Source organism: Carettochelys insculpta, chromosome 4 (assembly GCF_033958435.1).
Source record: "Carettochelys insculpta isolate YL-2023 chromosome 4, ASM3395843v1, whole genome shotgun sequence".
Lineage (NCBI taxonomy): Eukaryota > Metazoa > Chordata > Testudines > Carettochelyidae > Carettochelys > Carettochelys insculpta.
In genome coordinates, this window is record NC_134140.1 from 59232896 (window position 1) to 59258274 (window position 25379).

The 25379-nt window shown below is 46.5% G+C and overlaps 1 protein-coding gene across 2 annotated transcripts in view; it reads left to right on the forward strand.

Annotated features, from left to right (window-relative positions):
- Window positions 1-3185: 3185 nt before the first annotated feature.
- The window catches only part of ACSL1 (acyl-CoA synthetase long chain family member 1), a 59100-nt gene continuing 36906 nt past the window's right edge, over window positions 3186-25379 (forward strand). Inside the window, exons 1-2 of one of the 2 annotated variants that reach the window (XM_074992936.1) lie at window positions 3186-3344; window positions 21740-21968. In XM_074992936.1, the coding sequence (XP_074849037.1) occupies window positions 21774-21968 (195 nt within the window). In that variant the 5' untranslated portion in view covers window positions 3186-3344; window positions 21740-21773. Of the gene's footprint in view, window positions 3345-3392; window positions 3555-21739; window positions 21969-25379 lie in introns of those variants that run through there. The other variant, XM_074992937.1, reaches the window with a different exon arrangement.

Genomic DNA, 25379 nt, shown 5'->3' on the forward strand with positions numbered 1-25379 from the left:
CCCACCCCCAGACTTATCCTGCCTCAGCTGATGAACTCCTCCAGCTGTGCACGCTGCTGCTGCTCATCTGTGGCCACCGCCTCCTTCTCAATGGGGTTACGTGGTTCCAGCAGGGGCAGATTTGGCCGTTCCTCCCACCAACTCTTCTGTGGGCTTACTACTTCCCCCACCTGCAGCATAGGCAGCTCCCTGCCCTGCCACCACTGAAATAATGGAGCTAAATTAATTGGTTTAACAGCTGGATCCCTCCCACCATCCATTAAACCAATTAAATGTAGTTCCATTATTTCAGCAGCCGCAGGGCAGGGAGCTACAAGAGGAGCCAGTAGCAGCAGCAGCACCCAGGGCCACACCTGATTCCTTAAAGACTGCAGGTGGCTGACCCCTGAGCATGGGAATATTGGATAGAAATAAATTGGGATATTACCACTGTATAGTGCTTTAGTGGGCTGTTATTGGACTTCTCAGTCCAGTTCAGCTACCCATGCTTTTAAAAAATGAAAGGGATTCAGAAACCCAATGACTGAGCTGAGATTTTGCAAACCTACCTTGTAGTGGTAAGACTAGAGGTGCTTGGTCTGTTTGGTTTATTTAAGAGACAGTCAAGAGGTGTATGGCCTATAAGCACCCATATGTCCTGCATATGACTGCACCGCGAGAGGTACACCCTGTAACTGGGTGTGGGGTAAAGGCCAAGAGCCCCAGCAAGAGACTTGGTTCTATAGTGTATGGGGATGGTATCTTGTTAAATGGGTTTGTCTCTCCTTTGCTTAGATATACTGCATCTGTCACTGTAAACTTGGGGTAGGTTATAGTCATTAAATAAGCTGTTTCCATCTTAGACTCTGTGCTTGCGAGGGGTTGGGGGAGAACTGCCTGACAGGCACCCAGCAAGTGGGGTGAGATTGTCGCAGGCCACTGGGTGGGGGCTCGAGTCGGTCGGTTGTATCCTTGACAGGAAACCCCCTAGCAGCTGAACCTGGCCCTTCTGGCAGGCACCTGGCATTAATAGAAGGGTTACAGCTCAATGAAGAAATCAAAATTCAAGATGAAGACTGTAACAGCCTCACTACCTTCCATCATCAAATAGATATCAATAGATCTGAAAGCTGCTTCTTTCCGTATCTTAATCTGACAGTCTCACAAATGTTTTCTGTGCTTTGCTCTTGAACTACAACACTGCCAATGCAGGTCCTTGCCCTTTGGTTTAGCAACAGCACTACAAATACTGATCGTACTAACAGCTACTTTCAGACATAGGGGCTCCATATCGACCACTTCCTATGTCATCTCCTTACTGAGTCTCACCCAGGGTCAAAATCATAGATGGTACCACTCAGATTATAAGGATATTGCCAAGCCATCGTTTTGTGACAAAGTCAGAAAACAATGTGTCCCTGTCTCAGAGTTATTGAACAAAAAGCAGAAGGTGAGGAATCTTATGCAGTCTGCTTCTCAATGGAAGCATGGGTTGCACCTCGCAAAACTGGGACTCTGTGCTCCAGCAGCAACCGTGGTCTGGCAGGACCATGGATTTTCCTAGAGCAAATAGCCCCAGGCTGGGAAGCTAGTGAGAGGGGGCTGGCAGCTAGGAGCCCTGCAGGGTGGGAGCCCAGTGACAGGGAGGCCAGTGGCCCTGTGCACTGGGAGCCTTGCAAGGCTTCTGTCCACATCTGCGGGGCCAGAGCCAGTGTCCATTGGGCTAGTGGCTGGTGACAGTGGCAGCCTGGCAGTGGTTGGGACTGGGGCCAGTGGCAGCCCAGCCAGGGCTGCCAGACCAGATGGGCCTGGCAGTAGGCAGGGCTGCTGAAGCTGGAGGTGTGGGAACTTGGAAGTAAGGGGGCCAGTGAGGGGGGAGTGGAGCCAGTGGCAGTGGGGTTGATGGGCTGTGAGGCCAAAGGCTGGGGACCTCCCCTTGTCTGGCAAATTCCTTTATTGAGGACTGGTCAAATCCCGAGGGTGCAGGACCCGGAAGTCCGACCTGTATCCCCTATTCACTTGTGTCATTTCTGGGTCACTGTCTTCCTCTGTGGGCCTGTGCTTTTATGAGGTTGAATCTATGAATGTCCTGCAACCACTGGCATGTGTTTATCTCCAGGAGATACAAGAAAATCTACCACAGGTGGCAACTTCATGGACTCATCCAGAAACAAATCTACATGTTTGATAAAGAATATAAATGAGTTTACTTTAGTTAATCTGCGATATACTAAATGTCTCCTGTGTGGTTTGATCTCTTTCAGGTTCCACAGAGGACACTTTGAGTACTTTTTAAAATCAGACCTTAATTTTCCAACCACCTTGACAAAGATATGTATGAAATGATTATGGATTTTTACCGTTGCTTTAAATACACACCAGCAGGGAACAATGTATGTACTGATTATTTGATGCTTGTTTGTAAAATCTAACAATGGAGACAAATGCACATTACAATATGCATTAAGGTTTCAGTCTTCAATCCCGTGTTTGACTTTTTGAACAGCTAATACCCCATTTCCGTGCTTTCTGTGCACATCTGATATTTGCAAAAACACCTCTCTGCCCCTTAAAGCGTGACGGGCATTTGGCTATTACTTTCCCAAACATCTTCCTTTAAGTGGCTGAGGCTGCCTGTTAGCTAAATATTGACCTGTGTAACAAAGCTCGCAGCAACCCAAAGCAAGCAGCCCTGCAGCACCTTCCAGACTAACACCTGCATCTACGAGGTCATGAGCTCTCGCGGGAAAGACTAATAAAAACTGCTCGTTTCCAGGTGCCGCGGGACCGCTTTGCTTTGCTTTGCTCTGCGGAGACACAGAACAACGCGTCGCCCCTTCTGAGCGACTAAAAGGGTCTGTACGGTGACGGGGGAGCGGGGCGCTGAGGGGCTGCGGCTCCAGCGGCGGGGTGCACTGGGGCGGAGCCGCCCGCTCCCCGCAGCCGGGATCGGAGCTTCGCGGCACCTCCCTCCCCCTGGGTCCGTTTCCTCCTCGCGCTGCCCTTTAACGGTGCCTCCGAACAAACCGCCCCTTGGCACAGGCGGGGAGCGCTGCCAGGTGGCCTGGGCGGGAGCGGAACCGAGATCCGCTCTGTCGCCGCCCCGCGCTGTTTACCAGCTTCGCCCAGGCCCTGCCTTGCTATTGGCCCCGGCCTGGCTGCGGCGTGTCGCGGCTCCCTGCAGGTCCTAGCGCCCACCTTTCCGCCCAATCCCGGGCGGGCGGGCGCGCGCGCGCAGCGTAAACGCACCACGCCGCCCCGGCGGCGGCTCGTGTGGGCGGCTTAAATAGGGCGAGTCGGGGGCTGGCTCACCCTGTCCGGGCGGAGGGTGCTGGCTGTTATTGCTGCCGCCGCCAGAGCAGGCGGTGAGTGCGGCGCGGGTGTTGGGGCGGGGTGGAGGCTCGGCTCGGCTCCCGGCCTGCGGCTGTTCAGCCTCCCACCCCACGCTGTCTCCGCTTCGCTGGGCTGGGAGCGGGGGTGCCGGCCGGGGCCTCCGCTTGGAGCTGCTGTGGCCGAGCACGAGCAGACGGGCCGGCGGCTCCATTATCCTTCCCCGCGCCGTAGGGGAAGCCGCGGTGAGGCCGGGCTGCGTGCCTTGAGTTTGCTGGGCTCGCTGCAGGAGGGGCCGGGCCTCGCCGCGCCGCGTTCCCGGCGGTGCCCTCGCCGCGGGGAAACCTGCACGGTGGAGAACAAAAGCGCGCAGGCTTCGCGGGAGGGGACTGGGGTCCCGCTTTCTAGAGCGGCGCTTCTGACCGAGGGTTGCGCAGCAGCCCCGGGCCGCTCCCGGGCACAGCATGGCGAGGGGGAGCCTGGCGGGGAAAGGGTTGCGACGCGCTTGCTGTTGCCGGCGGTGTGCTGCTGAGCGCCCGGCAGTAATGAGCGTGCCGGCTACAGCCCCGCCTGTGGTGGGGAGGCCGGGTGGTGGATGGGGCAGGTCCGTGAAAGCTGCCTAGTGATGCTGTTGAGTTGGGATCTCAGAGGCAGGGCTGGAAGTAACTGAAATGTCTTACGGGCACTGGCCTATTGCAGCCGGGGTTCCTGAGGGCTCTTTAAATAGCACTCTGCTGGCTTTTGCCAGAGCTGCACACACCCCCTTCCTTTCACCTCTGCTCAGAAGTCATTCTGAAAGTGACTCCTCGTTGTTATCTGGCACTTGGTCTGTTGTGGCAAATAGCAGGGTGAACAACCGCCTGAATGCCACTATTGGGGGCAAGGGAAATTTTTTTTTGTCGGCAAAAGTGCTGACAAACAGCATTCAGGCTGTCTGACTTTTGTGCTCAAAGCTGTGTGAGATAGTCCAATCCTAATTCAACAGCCTCTGTGTTCTGCTAAGGCAAAGTGTCCTGAGATTGTTACTTTAATAAGTTACAGAACGGTGCTCTTCCCCATATCCCAGTCTATGCCTCTTCATTTGGGCAGTTGGGGGGCAGAACTGGACTGGTCAGTGTTATTTCTCTGGGTCTTGTATGTAAGAACACTGATTTGTAATCAGCAGTCCCATGCAGGGCTTCAAATCCAATCTGAGGCTCTGTGTTAAAGCTAAGGAAAGCATTTAGTCCTAAATTCTAGTTAACTGAATGCCTTTTTCACGAAACTATGTGCTATTTCTTTCTGCAGGTTTAGTTTTCCTGCCTTTCAATGACTGACTAGAAAGTCTACTTCAAAAGGATGCTGTCAGCTCAGACTGGCTTGGAGTTCTATATTTAATACCAAAACCTCTTAAACTAATTCCTTTCTTTGTTACATATTGGTTGAGAAACAGTGTTCAAACACACCTTTTTCCAGAAGGGTCTGTAGTCCAAACACTGATGTTACTGTAATACATTAGAACCAAAGTGAAAACAAATACCCTAATATGAGGGTTCGATGGATTAATCTTTAAGCTGATTTTATTCCAAGCCCTCTGTGTACAAGTTAACAATTTATAAATGTAAGACTATAATTATCATAATGGTAACTACCTGCCTTTTTAAAAACTCTACTAGTAATACAGCTAATAATTTAACACCTAATCTAGTGTCCTTATGCGTAGTATTTGAATTTGTGCAGAGTTTCTTATAAACAGTCAAAGGTACTGTTTCTTGATATAGACTAAGGAAAAAATAGCTTTTAAGGGCTCCCTATTAAGTTGAAGACACTAGTTTTTAAATATCCTGACCTTTTCAGAAATCTCAGTATGGTTTAATTTTTAAGGGCTACTCTGCTTGGTTAATGTAGGTTCACTTCTTTTAGGATTATGGCTTGTTTTTTAATGGGCAAATCAAATACTTTCAAATGTCAGTGTTCAAGAGAAATGGGTAAGTGCAGCACTCAAGGCAGACTCTACGAGCGGTCAGGTATATGTGGAGAAGAATTGAGTCCAAAGGAGAGCCTGTAACATAGGTGTCTGGTGGGGCGGTGGGGTAGAGTCCAAGATGCAGATGTTGACTCTGATAGGGAAGGTTAATGTCTAAAGTAACTGTCTGATCAAATCATATCTACTTTTCCACTCCTAGTTTGGAAACCTGTTTGAAAATGGCTTTAGCAAGGTTTCCCCTCACTTATACCGTTCAGGCAAAGCTGTCTTTAAATGTGTTCTTAACATTAACTAATGTTAATATATTTGTAACTTATCTGGGGGTATACTCTTGAAGTGGCTTGTCAAGAAAGTTTAGACTGATGTGCTTAAGGTTCCATGAGTGAATCAAGTGCACAGGCACACTGTAAAAACCTGTCCCTTCAAACAGTTATAGCACTGGTTGTCCAAAAAGCTTTTAAAAATGTTCCGGTTAAGCACATAATGTGGCTTTGTCTGGATATGTGCTGTTGGCCTTGCACATGTTGACTGGCAGAGTTGGCATGATTTCTTCCTGCTTGAGAAGCACCACTTGTTTATCTACTATAAATTTGTTCAAGAATTCCTCCTAGACAGGGGGGGTTAGGACCACCAAATTTGATATACAGTTTCCTCTTCTCATAACACAAAGCAAGCATGGGTTTGGTTGTGCCAGGAAAATAGAACGTACCTGCAATGGGATTGCTTCTTTTTGAAGCATACAGAATTGGCAGGCAGGTGGAAGTGTCTGGCTGGGGATGTACCCCACCCCTGTCTGTGAGTGTCTGAGCCCTGAGCCACCCATCCTCCAAGCCCTCTTTAGTTGGGAAGGTTTTGGCTCCTCTGCCCTATTTCCCGCCACCACCTTGATTCAGAGGAGAACATTGGTGGCTGTTCCCTTTCGTCAGGGAGTGAGGATATGTGCACAATTTGCAGCATTCATCATGCTGGGTGGGAAGTGCAGGGGGGAAGACCTGCCTCAGCTGGGGGGACATGCATTTTCTTATTGGATACATCACAAGAAATATTTTACCAAATGGAAAAACACTAGTCCTAAGAAATGGGTGTGCTATTATTGGGGGGCACCTTGGTCTCCTTTGCAAACTTCTTCCAGCATTGCAAAACCATGAACGTGGCTGTGTGGGTTTTTGGTTTTGTGTGGTAGAGGAATTGACCTGTTTAATAGAAACTCCTTGAGATGTTTCATGGACATCCTCATGAGAAGGGTCTGGATAGTTTGTGTAGGTAAAGAACACTGAGAGGATGATAGTGTTGGGCTAAAGTCAGTGCCAGAACTCAAATGGATTTTTCTGTCTGTTCGTAAGTCCACTTCAGTAAAAGGTGTAACTGGCTCTACTGTGCTTCACTACTGTTTCTTAAACTTTATTTTCCTCTACCTGTGTCCCCCAAGTATAGCTTAATTGGCTAAAATATCGCTTGATAATCTAAGTCTGTCTGGCTCGTGTGGCCTGTTTTTAACTATATTAAATATTTCTAAAATGTGGTCAAAATAAATGCAATATATTAAAGTATTGCATGTAAGTGACTTGTGGGAGTTACTGAAATCTCAAGAGGTGTGGTGTGCCCAGTTATGAATGGAAAAGGAAAACAAGAGAACACCACTGACCATCACATACAGTCCCCACCTAAGGCATCTCCAACATGTAATCAGTGATTTGCAGCCCATCCTGAACAATGATCTTTCACTCTCACAGACCTTGGGAGGCAGGCCTGTCCTTGCCTATAGCCCGCCTGCTAACCTTGAACAAATCCTCACCAGCAACCACAAATCACAAACCAGTGACTCTAGGCCTGGAACCAGCCCCTGCAACAGTCCTTGCTGCCAATTCTGCTCACATATCTGCACCAGTGACATCACAGGACCTATCACCAACTATGCCATCAGGGGCTCCTTTACCTGCACATCTACTAATATAATATATGCCATCATGTGCCAGCAATGCCCCACTGCAGTTTACATTGGTCAAACTGGACAGTCTCTCTGTAAAAGAATAAATGGACATAAATCAGACATCAGGTACGGTAATGTACAGAAGCCTGTGGGGGAACGCTTCAATCTCCCTGGACACTCAGTGGCAGATTTAAGGGTGACTGTTCTGAAACAATAAATTTCAAAAATCAAATGGAGAGAAAAATCTCTGAGCTGCAATTTATTTGCAAACTTGACTCCATTACCCATGGATTAAACAGAGACTGCAAGTGGCCTGCAGCTTACAAAGGCAGTGTCTCTGCTCTGGGTGGTAGTATCTCCCCATTAGATTCGGACAAAGGCTCACATCTCCCGTCTGATCCGATTTGCTTTTCCTCTTTTGATAAGTGCTGTTGGTACTGGGCCATTTCCACCTTACTGAATAGACCTTGTCAGCTCTGGCCCTCCCTCTTACTGGGACCCCACTCTTTAAATATTGCTCTGAAACCACCCCCCACTCACGCATCTGATGAAGCAGGTCTTTGCCCACGAAAGCTTGTGCTCCAAAATATCTTGGTCAGTCCAAGGTTCCACAAGACTTTTTGTTATTCTCAAAGCTACAGACTAACACAGCTACCTCTCTGATACTTGTCCTCTGACAGTATCCGATGTCAGAGGCTTTGGAGGAAATTAACAAAACAAGTAATCATTGAGTTATCCATCTCCACTCTCAGCTTCTGATGGCCGAAAGCTGGGAACGCTCAGAATATTGGGTTGCATCCTTGGCTGCCTTGGCTGCTTTTTATTTTCCTTAAATCACATTAATCCTGCAATAAGAGGTTAGTGCTGCATTTTTGGTAGTAGGAATTGCCTAGTGTCCAGGAATTTCTTATGATTTAACTCAAACTACCTTTATATTTGCTGCAGTTGACTTAGGAAGAACTGCAATGTAGTGTTTTATCGCTGGCACAAGGGAACCATTGAGTTTTCTTTTACATAAAGATGGAATTAGTAGACCTAATTCTTGAAATCATATTTCAGAGGTCAGAATAAAGGTTGTGAACCCATTTGTTTCCCATAAGGTGCATATTGACCTATATGGCTACGTCTACATTAGATAGATAGTAGCATCCTTCAGTCTACATAGACTATGGAACATGCCCTTCGTAGTTCTGTTTGGCATCCTCATTTGCAGCGTCAGCTGTGACTGTGAAGACCCACACAAGAGTGACAGTCCTTGCTGCATCTGTTGCATATGTAATGGGTGTCCGGCAGGTCCTTGCTGTGCTTACTGTGGGCTTGCTTCTCCTTTGCTAGCTGTCTGATCCTCAACTCGCCCTTCTGAAGGCCCTTGTATAGTTCCTGCCTCCATCTGCTGCGATCGTCTGCCAGCTCCTCCCAGCTGTCTGGCTTGATGTCTACTTCCCTGAGGTCTCTCTTGCAAACATCTTTGTAGCGCAATTGGGCGTGTCCAGGAGGTCTTTTGCCAGAGGCTAGCTTGCCATACAGGATGTCTTTTGGGATCCTTCCATCATTCATCCTGTGGATGTGGCCAAGCCAGCGGAGCCGCCGTTGCCTGAGTTGGGTGTGCATAGCTGGGATTCCAGCTTGCTCAAGGACGGTAGTGTTGGACACTGTGTCCTTCCACGATATTCCAAGAATGCACCTGAGGCAGCGCAAGTGGAAGACGTTCAGCCTCTTTTCCTGGCGGGCGTACAGGGTCCAAGACTCGCTGCCATAAAGGAGGGTGCTGAGGATGCAGGCTCTGTAGACTTGCATTTTGGTGTGAGTGTACAGCTTGTTGTTGTTCCACACTCTCTCGCTGAGTCTGGACAGAGTTGTGGCTGCTTTAGCGATCCTCCTATTTAGCTCAGTCTCCAATGACAGGGTGTCAGCGATGGGGGACCCGAGGTAAACGAACTCGTGGACAACCTCTAATGTATAGTTGTCAGTGCTGATTGATGGAGAAACAGCAACGTCTTCAGCAAGTACGTTTGTCATCTTTAGGCTGATGGAGAGCCCAAAGTCCTTGCATGCTTTGGAGACCTGATCCAGCAGCTTCTGAAGCTGGTCTTCTGTGTGTGACACGACAGCAGCGTCATCTGCGAACAGCATATCTCTGAGGACTTCCCGCACCTTAGATTTAGCTTTCAGCCTTGCAAGATTAAACAGTTTCCCGTCAGGTCTTGTGTGCAAAAAGATGCCCTCTGTTGAAGATCCAAAGGCGTGTTTAAGGACGAGTGCGAAGAAGATCCTGAACAATGTCGGAGGGAGGACGCCTCCTTGTTTGACGCCGCTTCTGATGCTGAAAGCATCCAATAATGTGCCATCGTATTGGACGGTTCCTCTCACGTCTTCGTGGAAAGACTGGATCATCTTGAGTAACCATAGCGGACATCCTATCTTGTGGAGCATTACATTATGTCTACATTAGCCCCTTCCTTTCAGAAGAGGCATGCTATAGAGCAAGGCTGGAAGATGCTAATGAGGCGCTGCCATGAATATGCCACTTTCAAATCGTGCGCTGCCCATGTAGATGTGGGCCTTTCTAAAGGACTTTTTCCCCCCCCCCCCCACTCCCCCGCGGACTTTGAAAGCCTGTTCTGCCTATTTGGCTTTAGGAATAAGGGGCTTTCAAAGACCTGTGTGTGGGGGGGGGGGGGGTCCTTTTGAAAGGTCTCTGTCTACATGGGCAGCATGCAATTCGAAAGCGGCACTTTCAAATTTCTGTGGCTGTCATTATGCCAATGAGGTGCTGCATATTCATGGCAGTGACTCATTACCATCTTCCAACCGTGCTCATTACCATGCCCTTTCTGAAAGGAAGGGGCTGGTGTAGACATGGCTTTTTTGTTCTAGTCTTGAATGTTTTATGATAGTATGTTTTTGCATTGTGATTTTCTTTTTAATTCTTTAAGTACTGGTGTACAAATATCTGAATTTGTTCCTTGTAACATGATGTAAACTGAACTTGTCTGATGCTTATTTAATTTATCCTAGATTACAGGTTACTAAACTTGCTAAGAAGCTAATTCTTGCACTGCCCACATTCATCATTCAGAAGGTACATGATGACTCTTCAGGATTACCCGTGTGCACATAGAGTATTTTCCTAGGTTTATCAGGATGAGTAAACTGATTTTTTGTCAGTTATGCTTCCAGTGCTACCAAGAGTGCTTCCATGGGTGACCAGAGATAGGCTTCTTTAGAACGATGCTCATTTTGTATGCTTGTTGTGAAAGAGCATACTGCATGAAGAGAAGTTTGGATATTGCTGTAGAGTTCTTCAGAAAAAAGTTAGATTTGCTTATTCTAATTGGAGTAATAAGCGTAAACATCGCTTCTGAGACAGCACAAGAACTCCTAATTAGCTTGCTACTGGGTAGAGGTGAGAACAATTGCATGTTTCATGGTCCATTATATCCAGTTTTCATTTCAGTATTAAAGCAACTGATGATAATGAAAAGTTAGACCATCTTAATATATGGTGCTACCACTTTACCTACAATAATCTAACCCTTAAAAGATCTTTGAGCAGAGTTTTGTCATGTGTGACATTGTCAGACTTGAGAGTTTCAGGGAGTACAGAACTAGACATTATCTTTGGAACATTATTCTGGTTGTAAAAGGCACTGCAGCCATGCATTTGAGGCCAGAATTGAGTGTCCAGTTAGAGTGTACTTCATAGTTATACTGCTATGCAGAGTACCCAAAAATTCCTTAATCCTCCAAGTGGCCCATCTATAAAAATGGGAATAAGAATAACCCAGGAAACTACAGGCTAGTCAGCTTGACTTCAGTGCCAGGAAAGATAATGGAACAGGTAATTAAAGAAATCATTTGCAAGCACTTGGAAGGTGGTAAGGTGATAGGGAACAGCCAGCATGGATTTGTAAAGAACAAATCATGTCAAACTAATCTAATAGCTTTCTTTGATAGGATAACAAGCCTTGAGGATTGGGGAGAAGCGGTAGATGTGGTATACCTAGACTTTAGTGAAGCATTTGGTACGGTCTTGCATCATATTCTTATCAAAAAACTAGACAAATACAATTTAGATGAAGCTACTGTAAGGTGGGTGCATAACTGGCTGGATGACCATACCCAGAGAGTAGCTCTTAATGGTTCACAATCCTGCTGGAAAAGTATAACAAGTGGGGTTCCACAGGGGTCTGTGTTAGGACTGGTTCTGTTCAATATCTTCATCAATGATTTAGATATTGGCATAAAAAGTCCGCCTATTAAGTTGGCAGATGATACCAAGCTGGGAGGGGTTGCAACTGCTTTGTCGGATAGGGTCATAATTCAAAATGATCTGGATAAATTGGAGAAATGGTGTGAGGTAAACAGGATGACGTTGAATAAGGACAAATGCAAAGTCCTCTACTTGAGAAGGAACAATCAGTTTCACACGTACAGAATGGAGAAAGACTGTCTAGGAATGACTACAGCAGAAAGGGTTATAGTGGACCACAAGCTAAATATGAGTAGTCAGTGTGATGCTGTTGCAAAAAAACCAAACATGATTCTGGGATGCATTAACAGGTGTGTTGTGAACAAGACACAAGAAGTCATTCTTCTGCTTTACTCTGTGCTGGTTAGGCGTCAGCTGGAGTATTGTGTCCAGTTTTGGGCACCGCAGTTCAAGAAAGATGTGGAGAAACTAGAGAAGGTCCAGAAAAGAGCGACAAGAATGATTAAAGGTATAGAGAATGTGACCTATGAAGAGAGGCTGAAAGAATTGGGCTTCTTCAATTGGGAAAAGAGAAGACTGAGGGGAGACATGATAGCGGTTTTCACGTATCTAAAAGGATGTCATGAGGAGGAGGGAGGAAACTTTTGTTCTTGGCTTCTGAGGATAGAACAAGAGGCAATGGACTTAAACTGCAGCAAGGGAGGTTTAGATTGGACGTTAGGAAAAAGTTCCTAACTGTCAGGGTGGTCAAACAGTAGAATAAATTGCCGAGGGAGGTGGTTGAATCTCCATTGCTGGAGATATTTAAGAACAGGTTAAATAGATGTCTATCAGGGATGGTTTAGACAGTACTTGGTCCTGCCATTGGGGCACGGGGCTGGACTCAATGGCCTCTTGAGGTCCCTTCCAGTCCTAGTGTTCTATGATTCTATGAAGTGCATTCAGTTTGCAGGGTAGAAGGAGAATTATCTTAAGTGCTAGACCAAATTCACTCTGAGGGCAGGCAAGAGACTATTGGGAAGACTCAGAAATCTACGTGACCAACAGACCAGATTTTCAGGTACAGTGTAGTAGTTACCCTATCACTAGAACAATCTGGCTGTAGAATCAATATTGTTAGTCCTGGGAGGCTTACATTCGCACAATGGCTTTTCACCCTTTTTCATTTGCAGACGTCTTAAAAAAAATTCAGGCGGAGGTGCAGACCCTCTTGAAATTCAACTTGTGGTCTGTGGACCCCTATCTTAGCTGAAATCGATTGTCTAACATCTTCAGTGCTCTTTCACACTGCATCAACTACTGTGCCAAGCCACAGGCTTATACAGTACATCTAACAGTTCTGGGTTTGAGCTATGAGTGGGGATATTCACGTACTTTCAATCAGGAAAAAGCTGCCTTTTCTGGGGGGTTTGAAACTTTATTTTCATAGTTGCCATTTGGTTCACAGGTGAAAAACTATTGCACTAGCATAGGGGATCCTCTGGTGACCTGGAGCTGTATAGCAGCTCCTATGTCTTCTGTTTTCCCTGCAGCTGGCATGAGGGTGCCTGGACTTCCTTCAGCTCTTGATGCTGTCCTCCTCCTTTAAAAGCCCTTCAGTGTAAGTTGATCAGAATTTACTAAGGGTATGTCTAACCTATGAAGACTGCTCCAGAATTGCTACATTGTTATAGCTGGGGCATCCTACAGAATAGATGCAGCCTATACCAATAGAAGGGGGTTTTCTGTTGGTTTGGGAACACGGCCTCCCTGAACAGTGGTATGTGTATGGATGGAAGAACTCTTCCTTTGGCCTAGGTGCATCTTCTTTGGTGGTTAGATTGATACAGCTGTATTAGTCAAGTGTGACAAATCCATATTCATGTAGCTATGTTGACCTATCTACTTAGCGTAGCCCAGACCTCAATGTGGAATGTGTGGAGAAGTTGAGGAAAACTGGCTTTCATACATGCTAGATTGCTGACACCAAACTGCCATCGTGCATATTGGAAGGACAGTTCCTGGACTGGGTGTCAGAACTTGCAGAAACACTCTCCTGTGCTGTGGCATAACACTTGCTTGGAATGTGGTACTAGACTGGGTCTCTTCCCTATTCAGACTCTTGGGTACTAGAAGTAGATCCCCTTGTAACTGTGTACAGGGACATGCAACAGTGAAAGGGATGTGGAGGTAGGCAGGGTGGGGCGTGGGGGAGGGAATTCTAATGATGGCAGTCCCAGTGCTTTGCAGTTCGTCTAGGCTATGCCTACGCTAGAGTATAAAGTCAGGTTTTTTTGAAGGCACTTAGCTCAATTTTACAATGTGACTGTCTTCATGCAAATACCATTAGGTCAATTTTTAACAGGCGCTTAGGTTGACTTTCTTGCCTCAACCCTCTGATGTGGTGTAACGTCAAGTTTGAATTTAAAAGTTTGAATTAGTGTTCATGTGGAAACCATGTTAATTTTAATTGATTTTTATTGGCCTCCAGGAGTATCCCACAGTGCCCAGAATGTATATGTTCTGTCAGCTTTCACCTCTGCTCTCCTGCACATGTGCAGGAAGTAGGAAACAGGAAGCCTGGCAATCTGAATTAATTTTCTTTCCAGACAGCATGCTAATCGCATCTAACAATGAAAGAGAGACCCAGCATGGAGCATCAGGGGATCCTGGATCTCAGTTGAGCTGGCAGGCTAGCCCCCACCTCACCATCACCTGGCGCCTTGGTTGTGGGGACCAGGTAGTGGCATGTCCTGCTCTGTGGGGTGAAGACTTCTTCCCTGCACAGGATGTAGCAGGAGAGGCCAATAAACTTATTTTCTGAGTTCCACACTTGTATGGGGCAGCCACCCTCCAGATGCTTTGCGGTTGGCAGTCTACCACCAATTGGACCACATGGCTCACCTGCCCCCGCTCCCAGTGCCATGCAACTGATGGGCCAACCCCCCACTATACCACATGGCAGCTGGGCTGTGGGGACTGTACTTGCAGACAGTGGCATCTCCTGCCCTGTGTGGGGTGAAGGCTTCCTCCCTGCACAGGATTTAGCAGAAGTCTGAGAAGCTTCTTTTCTGTGCTTCACATTTTGTACAGGGCAGCCCTCCTTTCCCCATAGGCACCATGTGTCTGGGAGGCTAGCCCCCACCCCACCCCACCCGACCCTGTGCTGGCTGTGCAGTGTGGACCATGCTTCCAGAAAGCAGCATGTCTTGGCCTGAACAGGGTGAAGGCTTTTGTATTTCACATTTTGTGGGGCTCACCATGTGCCAAGGTCCTGGCCCCTTGGTGGCAAATATTTTTGGGGCTGTCCCCCTGTCCCCCAATGTCTAGGCACACAACTGATCAGGGAACAGGTGCTGGGGGGTGGGGCGGGCCCCTGGCAGCTGATATTAACATGCTCCAGTACTCTCCTTTCCCAAAGGGGGTGGCTTGGGGGAACCCACAGTCTCAGGAGGGACCTTTTGGAGTGTGTGTTGTTTTTTTTTTGTGTTTTTCAATGGGGGAAAAGTAGCTGAGTGACATGGCATAGTCAGCTGTGTGTGCCGTTATTTTTCAAAGTCACTGTTTTTCTTTCTCTGGGGATTCCCTACTTTTCCTCCTTTCCTGCTGTGCTTGAGAATTTTATATGAAATCTTTCCCAAGTCGCATGGGCATCATGGCTACATGGTACAGTCAGCTGGGTATGCTCACAGCCACACCCACAGCTCATTTGGGTGCTTCGCCTTGTTTGATATATTTTCTGTGGGATTCCCTATATGTCCTTAAGGAAAGAAGGAAGTGAAGTCTTTTCCTGGTCATGTGGAGCCAGTTTGTTTCACTTGGGCATCATGGGCTTAAGCTTCTGAAGCCCATCTATTTGGCGTTTTTTCACTGGCAGGGAAGGAATGAGGGGTGGAAATTAGTTGAGTGACCTATTGACATGGTACAGTTAGATTATTTTTTAAAGTCACTGTTTGTTAAAAAGGGACAGAATGAAGAACAGTCCCAGCAATAGAAGCTTAGAAACACGTGGAGAGGGGACGTAATGAGGATGACTCAAACAATTTCTTTATCTGTCAGACTTCAGAAAAATGGCTGTTTTCAACAGGAGGAGAACGAGGACAGTCTGGGAAGATGACATCACACCTCCACAACCACTTGCAGGGCATTTTTCCCCCATAATGCACCAGGAAGAAAACCCAGAATGCCATGGTGATGAGGGAACAGTGGGATAGGGTCCCACAATGCAGTGCTGCAACATTTGAACTTTGGCAATCTAGTGGGGCTGCACTAAGTTGATTTGGGCAGTTGCAGAAACTCAACTTTGACTTTATAAAACCCAGTGTTATAAAGTCTACTTGAGTAAATTTGACTATTTCATAGTGTAGATGTAGCCTTAATGTAGTAGGAATGGCCCACTCAGAAATAAGTGTAGTCCCAGTAACTTTTAGAGGGCTTGGGTCACTTCCCACTGATGGGGAGAGCTTAGCAGATGTGACTCCATCAGTAGGGGGCAACAATGGCCAACCAAACTTGAGCAAGTTTCCATTGTACTAGTCACTGAACCTTGCTCTAGCTGGTGCATGACTCCCATGCTAGCAATGTACGTACTGCAGCAGGGGTCTCAAACTTTTTTTTTTTTTTTTTAAAATAGCCTTAAGGCTAAAGCCAGTATGCAGATCCTCCTAGTGGACCAGCAGGCACCCCTGTCTGGCAGGGCTCTGGGGCAGAACTCCACACCTTTTCCTCTCCTTCCCTTCCCCCCCCCTCCCCCCCCCCAGCATTTGCTGACCCTGCCAGCCTGCATGGTGTCCATCCTCCATGCATCCCCCAGCCCCACCTGACACCCCTGGGTAGTTTAACAGCCCCCTCTCCCCGAGGCTCCTGGCACCATCACTTGTAGTGCAGTGGGGTTAGAGTTGCTTGTGGCTGCTAGCCGCATGGGAGCGGCTGGGAAGCAGAGCTACTGGACAGTGGAACAGAGCAGACTATCTCCTAATCTTGTGGGAGGGGGTTTGAGGGAAGGAGTGTGATGGGGAGGGAAGAGGCATAGTGGGGAATTTGGGGGAAGGGCATGGAACCCCCTTTAGGGTCACAGGGACTCTCATGCCAGTAGCCATGTTGCAGGCTGGATTATGGAAGTGCTTGGGCCACAGTTGGCCTCCTGCCTGTGCGTTTGAGAGTCCTGTACTACAGCTTGCATTGGTACAAGTATGTGGCTCAGATGTGACCAAGTCCCCTCCACTGCCCAAGTGACTTGAGCTAAGCACCAGTGTATGCAGTGCTATGTCCTGGGGAGAACTTCTCCTGCCAACATAGCTACTGCCGCTGGCAGGAGCCAAGTGGTTATGTCAAGGGAAGAGTTCTCACCCATCAGCTGAGTGTGTGCGCTAGCGCAACAGTGGCATGTGTTGCTGTAGCACCAGAGCCTTTGGGAGGAGAGGAAGAGAAACTATTGGTTCTTGGATTTTTCTCTCAGCAACAGAGAGGGTGGCTGCTGCTCTCCTGTTTTCTGTCCATTGCACTCGAATGATGTCTGGTAACTGATAGACAATAGAGGAGCTTGTAACCCTCTGTAAATAGATCATTGTACACCCTGAGTGGGAGGAGTAAAGAATGGCAGTATCTTGCCATTTGGCTTACTGCCTCAAAAGACACTCTCGTTGCTGTCAAGATCAGTCTTGGATGCTGTGCTGTGCTCATTACTTGTGTATCAGAGAGGCACTTTCTTTGGCTGGCTGGCTCAAGGTTTTAGTGGTGCTGATGTGAAGAGCTAAGAAGGATACTTTCACAAATGGAGAGTCAAATCTGTCTGTCAGTGTTTGAAAACTGATGCTGTGTGCTTCAAGGTGGGCATATTACTGAGTGTCTCTCACTAAAGAGCATATCATGAGAAAAGATGTAACTTTTTTTCTTAATTTCTGCCCAAATAAAAACCCATTGCAAAACTAGCTGCTAATCTAAGCCAGGCTACAGTAAATATTTCTTACTGGCTACGTTATGCTAGTCTGGGTAAGAAAGTTAAGAGTTTTCATATATCAACCGTCTCTAGGTGAACTTCTACATGTTCTTCTTGAGCATCACAAACTCTTGTGCTCCAGGGAGTGTGTCTGCTTTCTTTAGGGTGTACTCCTATGCCTTACAGTTACAAGGAATGGTGCTGCTGCTTCTGTCATATCTAATGTTCAGCGTGTCCTGTTATATTCTCTGCCATCCAGATAACATTTCAATAACAAGCAAACCTAGGTCTCCAGCTTACTAAAAGTACAGTACTGCTAAATGGGTTACCCTGTCTTGCTGACTTTCTAGTACAAATGAACCTAGATAGCAGATAGACCTAGACCTGCCAAAGGTAACAAACAGGAGCTCTCATCTCAAACACACAGATAAGGATTGAGGCTGGCATTTGCCAAATGCTGGCAGATGACTTGTGTTTGTTTTTTTTTTTTTTTTTGTCTTGCATGCTTTAGGGCTTGGGTCAAAAAAACTGAACCCTCGCTCAAGGAAGGGTTTTAGTGGGTGAGGATCAGGCCTGCCCTATTAGAGATGGGTGTGGGGGACCAGACATGAGTGGGCTGTATGAAATGTGTCACAAACAAAACATTGACAATTGTATCTTACAGAGGTGTTGATTGACCTGCCCATATCACATGAGTTGAGTGTGGAGGAGCTAGGGCCTTGAAGAGGAGGACCAGGAATAGGGATATAAGGAATATATCTACACTGGGTTGTGATAGTGAGACATTTCAGTAGCTAGTCTTTGTGACCAGGTCAATTGAGATGAGCTCCAGGGCCTTGCATTATGAGGCTTAAAATAGCAGTGTAGATGTTTCCCTTGGGTTGAAACTTGGGCTCTGAGGCCTTCCTTACCTTTGCCTTGTTGCTGGGTTTCAGTCAGTTGACCCAGGGTCTGAGACTTGTGTGTCCTCCTTTTGCCTGCTCAGGTAAGAGAAGGCAGTCAAAGGCATTGTCAGTGAAGTAAGTGGTAGGTACTGCATCCTTCTGTTTCACTTAGTTTTTAGCTCTTGTGAATTATTCATTGGTGAATCTGTTCAACTTGTATGCCTCTGTGGCCTTATCTTCATCCCAAAAAGCGTTCACTAGATTTTTATCTATAGTTCGAGTTAAAAGATCACTGAACTGCTTCGTCTTGTGTGAGAACTGCAATGTTTTTTGTGGTGAAAATGAGGTCACAGAAGCATAGTAAGAATAACTTTACTGGTATATGCCAAGTAATCATACTGTTAGAGGCCTTCAAAGTACATTTACAGCCTCTGGTTACATTACTCGATCTTTTATAGGTTACACTCCAAACAAGCAGCAGTTAAAGGTAAAACTTGAGCTTCCTTTTACCCCCTAATTCCCTGCTTTAGTGCCTTGATTATCAAATAATTCAGTATGTGAATAGCCTATACATATTTACACTAGATAGCTTAGTAATACATTTAGTTATATTACTCTTGTTATCATACACAAGCAATTCTTCAACAATTACACTATTCCTGAAGACTGGCATCTAAGTAAAAACTGTTGCCTATGTGTAAGAGTACATGTAAGGTACTTCCTCACTCTTGAGACCAAAAGTTGCTCAAATTGTTTCCTGTAGAATGTACAAAATGCTAATATGTATGCTTTAAATGTTCAATTGTGGCGCACATGTAGGAGGAAAACCTAATGCCTTTTAGGAGGAAAGTACTATGAATCTGGGAGGTGGGGAAGAAGTAATCCCTGCTATAGAATGTGCCTTATTGCTATCTAAACTCAGCTTTACAAATTGAGGGGTTTGTTTACTAAACTTCACTTGTCAAGGGTGGTCAGAATTAACATGCAGTCTCTACCATATTGCCTTTTTGGGGAACATTAAAAACTTAATTCACTCCAGTTCTGTAGACCATAACTTAGAACAGTGATAGTGCTTCATTAACTATTCTGACTTATTCCATCAGTGAATTGAATTGGTAAGCTGGATGTATCCAGAAATTCCCTCAAGAATACAGGTTAAAGATCTCTTATCTCTCTGTACAAGATAGAACAGGGGTTCTCAGACAAATTTTGTTGGCCTTAGAGTGCAGCCACCACCTGTTGCTGGTGCCTGCTTTCACCCTTTTCCCTCCCCTTCTCCGCCCTAAAATACTGAATTAACTTCGCGGAAAGAGCAAATACAAGTTCCAAATCATAGGAATTTATCTGTTAGCTAGTAAGGCTGTTGTTGGTAAATATTTTTTAACCTACAATGATGGCTTTTCACAACAGGCTTACTTAACCCTGCCAAGCCTGAGGCCACATAAAGCCCTGGATAGGAGGGAGTGTTGCAGTGTGGCTGTTTAGATCTGGAAGCCCCGCAGCAGCAAGACCCAGCAGCAGGGTGCACGTGGAACTCTGAGCCTGATATCCCACCCACTCCGGGCTGAAACTGAAAGCCTGAGCTCTGTGGCCCCAGAGAAGGTGGGAAACTCATTGGATGCTTGGCCCTCCAGCACCGTGCTCCAGTTTTTTCCAAAGCAGGGCTGGACCTCCCCCTCCCTGGTCTCCCCAGCAGCCCACAACAAGGCGCAGGGCATTGAGGGAAGGAAAGGAGCTGCTACTTTGCATCCCCCCACCACCACCTCAGCAGGAGGCTGTGGCTACAAAAAACATCACCAATGGCTGTATTTGAGAGAAACTCACCTAGAGGTTAGAACTGAGATAAAGGAAATCACATGCCCTACGTGTAAGACCTTAAACAAGACAAAGTGTGAGAAGAGCCTGTTTCCTCACCTGTGAAGTGAGAGCACATGCCAAGTGTGACTTCCATAAGAAGTCCTTCCACAGCCAGGAATTGAACTGAGCCCTGGTACAGTGCCCTAAACTCAAGATCACCTTTCTCCACCCTCCTAATGGTATTGTGAAATGCTGGACTATTCCTGTGGCTTTTTGCAATCTCTGGCAACCTAATTCTTATCTAAACACTTGTGTAGACATGAGCTAGACAGTTTGCCTTTGCCTATTTGAGTAACTCTTTACAGCATAAAGATTTCAACAGACTGTAGGTTGGGACTATTCTCTTTCACTTTAAAAGGAAGCCCATCTTGTCACAGGCCTGACTAGAATCCTGAATTTAAGTGTAGTTTTCATAAGTCTGTTTTTATACTAATAAACACCTACTCTCTTTATTTAGTGTTCCATCTTGTTGCAACATACTACATTTGGCTTCAATATTCTTTAGTTCTGCTTTGATCTAACTTGACGGTATCCAGTGAGGCTAAACAGATTTAAACATCTGGGTAAATAATTCATCAGCTTCTGAAAACATAATTTGTTCCGCATAACATATCCAATCTAAATATCCACTGCATTTTTTTTTCTATGCAAGCCTCTTGCAATCATTCCTCTTGTGGTAGGAGGCATGAGCTGGTAACAGGCATTTGTGCATGTCTCCAGCAGTTGTGCTTCTGAAACAAACATTGTGTTCTTGCCAGTACCGCTTTTGTGCAGTGGTGTGACTCCAGACTCGCTTGCCATTGGCCTGCCTTCCCTCCCCTGAATCAAGTATAACTTGTCTGCTAGTTACCTTTGGCCTAGTGGGCAGGAACTGTAAGGCTGGGCATGTGACTAGGAGGTGTTGGCTGGGAGGCAAGCAGTAGCTGAGCTGACAGCAACACTCCCCGTTCCCTCCCCCATACTCTGTTCCTGCTGCGGTCTGTCTGTATTAGAAAGCAGAGAGTGAGAGAGCTCTCTCCAGTGCTTTCTACTGTACATAAGCAGTAGATAAAATCCATTGCCCCACAGTACCTCACAGGATTACGTAAAACCTCTTGAAATGTCAGTTTGTTCTATGTGTGAGCAAATATGTGCTGATGCCATGAAGGGAAATGGGATGCCCCTAACCTGTCTGATGGCTCTTCATAGGTCAGTTGTGACGACAGCTCTCTTCAATTAGCTGTGGAAAGTTAAGCCTCAAAGCTTATCTAGCTGGACTTGGGAGGTGGAAAATGCTGCTGCTGCTACCAGGGACTTAAGGTGCTTGGCTGCTTGTTGAAATGTGGACAAAAAGCAAAGGCCCCCTTTGGGTTCTAATCCCCAGGTTAGATTCCTCAGGTGACTGAAGCAGTCTTAGAATATAGCTAGTTCATATGTGCCAAAGGCATAACTTACTGTAAACAGCACTTAGAGGTAGTTACAGTTCACTTACAATGCAGCACATGCCAGCAAATGGCTTAGAATTAGGGTTTCTTAAAGTTCTGATCCATCCATTCTTATTAAATAAGCTTGTCTTACTATCCAGAACAGTAACTGAGAGCAAAGTGTGAATCCCTCCCCTACTTGGGAAGGGCAAGTGGAAAGGGATTGTCATGTTATGTAAAAGGGTCTCTACTGTTAACAGACACCAGCATAAGGAACAACTGCAACCAGCCACGATGCAAGCACATGACTTATTCAGACATCTGCGAATGCCAGAACTTGACGATGTTCGCCAGTATATGCGCACTCTTCCAACAAACACGTTGATGGGGTTTGGTGCGTTTGCAGCTCTTACAACATACTGGTATGCTACAAGACCCAGAGCTCTGAAACCCCCATGTGACCTAGCCATGCAGTCTGTGGAAGTAGAGGTAAGCGCATTTCTGTCATTCGTGCCTGTTGCAGGTGGTGGTGGAGTCGGGGATATGACAGTGTGAAAGATTATCATCCTTGGTATGGAGTATCTATACCTGGAATATGCTCTCTTCCTGCAAGTGATTTGGTGGCAAGAACAAATTTGAAGTAACTCTTCAGGCTTCTGGGTTCCTTCTACTCCTGGTAGAATAACTTGAGTTCCTTGATATTAATTGACACTAGGTTTCACTTTAAGAATTATTTCCCTCGTACATTGGTTTAATAGGTGAGTGATGCCCTTGACATAACTTGGAGCATATGGAGAGGCGCCTTCTTGTAGCACTTTGATAAATCCAGATGAAGTCTCTGTTGGACATACTAGTTGCCTCTAATGATACCTGATTCCAGAACTCTTCCAGAAATATGGCCCACCGAGTCTGCAAATGTTGGCCCTGTACCATGCATGCTGCAACTGGAAGGCTGCTTAATGCTTGGCAGGCGCATTGCAAGGATTGCCCCTTGAACTACTAGTTTTGCAAGGATATACTTGCAGGCAAGAGTGTCTGTCTGGGGGTGTGGGCTTTTTCCCCTCTATCTTATCAATGGAAAGACCCAAGACTAGTCTGTTCTGATAAACTGCAACATTAGAGGGCTTTCTGACTTGCTGGCAGTCTGATTTTTCTAGATGGGGGAGGGGGAAAGGAAGTGTCAAACAAAGGGGGTCAAGCCTTGAAGGACTTCAGGGCAAGCATTTTAAATGTGGGTGTCTACAGCAGTTGTGTGCTCGGAACTTAGCCATTTAGGTGTCAATGCATAGTAAGCACATTTCTTTTTAAAAAGTAGATCTATATCTTAGTCTTGCTTAATAAGTACATTGTGGTGAGTCAAAATCATTTCTGCCGATGGGAATCACCTGCCACAGTGCTTCCCCTGATGATGGGATGTGGGGGCAAGGAGAGAGAAGGGGAGCAGTAGCTCCCAGCAAATCTTATTCTCCCCCTCCCTCCCATGGTGAAAGTGAACAGTTCTTGGGTCTTGAAGATGCAGGTGCAATAACTTCTTGATGTAGATTCAGTCTTTTTTCCTGCTGGCCATACTAATCCATGCTACAAGGTCTGTTCTGTCAATTTTAAGGGGTCCCAAGGTCAACTTGTGTTACTCCTTGTGAAAAGGTGTACAACAGATTGGACCTTTGAATGGTTGACCTGAGGGCAGTGCACATGGAGCGTTGTGGAATTTGCTGTTCTTAGCTTCCCAGGTATGTCACACAGTGCCCCAGTGTGGCTGTATTGGCTGCCACTTTCAGCTCTGCTGCTCTCCAGGTATTCAGGAAAGAGCCTTGTAAAAATTTGAATGTTGTTTCCTCTGTGGCCAGCATGGTGAACAGAGTAGGCATCGCTCCTCAGCAGCATACCTAGCAATGAATTCCTAGGGTCACAGATGAGCTCAAGCATGGAGCATGCAGGAAATCCAGGATCTCATTGCTAGTGGTGGATGGGGAAGGGGAAATCAGTCTGTGTGCTGGAAAAACTGCAAAGCAGCAAAAAAAAAAAAAGCTAAATCAAAACAAAACCTTCAAGATTTCACAGGTCATGAAGGAAAAAGAGTACACGAGGGATGCCCAGCAGTGCTACCTGAAAATAAAGGAGCTCAGGCAGACATACTATAAAGCAAAAGAAGAAAACTGATGTCTTGGGTCATTGCTGAAAACATGCTGCTTCTGTTAGCAGCTGCATGGGATTATAGGGAGTGATCCAACCACTGTCTTCAAACAGTCTGGGAATATCTCCCAAGAGATTTCACAGGGGGCCTCTGGCAACAGCAACGAGGACTTGGATGAAGACGACGACAATGGTCAGCAGGCAAATGGAGCAGCTGATCTTGCTGACAGCCAGGAACTTTGTGTAACACTGGATCTCACCCCTTTCACCCAGGACATTTTTGAGCCAGACCTTGATGTCTGGGAGGACACTTCCTGGTGAGTTGTCATTTTTCATAATGCTACATGAGAGTTAAAGTAACAGGGTGTGATCTTTGGTGGCCATTGTACCTATGCACCCTGGGGGTCCCTGGAACAGCTTGTTAATTTGCTTTTGGGGACAGTGCTGTTCCTTCTTCTGCGTCTCAATACCACAGATAGGTACAATTTAATTCTTCTTATGAGTTTTTTGGGGAGGTGTGCCTTATTCCAGCCTCCACGATAGGACACCTTTTTCATGCCAAGCCACTTGTAAGAAATCTGGAGTCATGGCACCACAGAGCAATGTACTACAGTGACCAGATTTATTGCTCACATTGAGTCACACCTGTTCCTTATCAATTTTTCTTACTCTAAGTAGACTGATCTCTTTTTGCAACCTAGAAGAAGCAGCAGAAGGAGTATTCAGCTACTGTATGATAGCACAAGCTGCTCCACCATGCCTGGACCCCCTCCTCCCTTCCCCTGCTGCTAGGGAAATGACAACCTTCACTGTCCCAGCAAAGCAGGGAGTAGAAGCATGTTGCGATTGTAAGAGATGCAAAGCTCTGATGGCACAACCGTACTGCCATGCTTGTGCCCCCTTCCCTGGCCTTCCCCAGGCTTCTGGGGGAAGGAAAGGCTCAATGCCCCAGCAAAGAGGAGAAGCACATGGTGACTGCCACTATCACAGCCTGTAGTCCCATCCCATCCGCTTGCAGCATGCACAGCAGCAGAAACTGCTTTTGCAATCACAGGCTTGGAAACATGCCCCAGTCTGTGCCTTACCATGGCTGGAAGCAAACCATGTTAAGCATGTCCGTTAAGATCTCTGCTGCACAGAGGATACTTAAAGGCCAAAAATTGTCCTTGCATGGAATACATCCCTGTTGTGTTGCACTGAGGTTCTTTCAGGAGATTTCTTTGTGTTTAAACTTATCTAAAGTAAATATATCTTTAATGTCTGGCCTTCACTTATGTTTTGTTGCAGTGTGCTCAACAGCAGGCTCTTTGACCACCACTCACCCTCTACTCCCCTAGGTGTTAGACTGGCACAGATCTGCAGGTGAAAATGAATGTGGGAAGATGTTTCTACAGCACATGGAAGCCTCCTGCAAGGACAGGGCACAGTTAACTGAGTGGAGGAGAACCACTCTGGAGGAGAGGTGATCTGATAAGGATGAAGGTTGAGCCTTTGGGAGATATATTCACTGAATTGGAGACCCTGAAGGAGATGATGCAGCTGATGAGGCACCCTACTGTGCTCCTGCAGTGTCTGGTGCAGTAACACAGAGCCCCACTATAACCCATGAGGAACCATTTTCCCCCATTGGCAGCCCAGAATGTGGGGTGGAAAGTCAAGGGCAGCCTTGTATTCCACTCCCAGGGACTCTTCTGGAAACAGAAGGCTGACAGTTTCTCACCTGTGATGGCAAAATGCCCTTGCTTACCCACCCCCAAAGTCCATGCC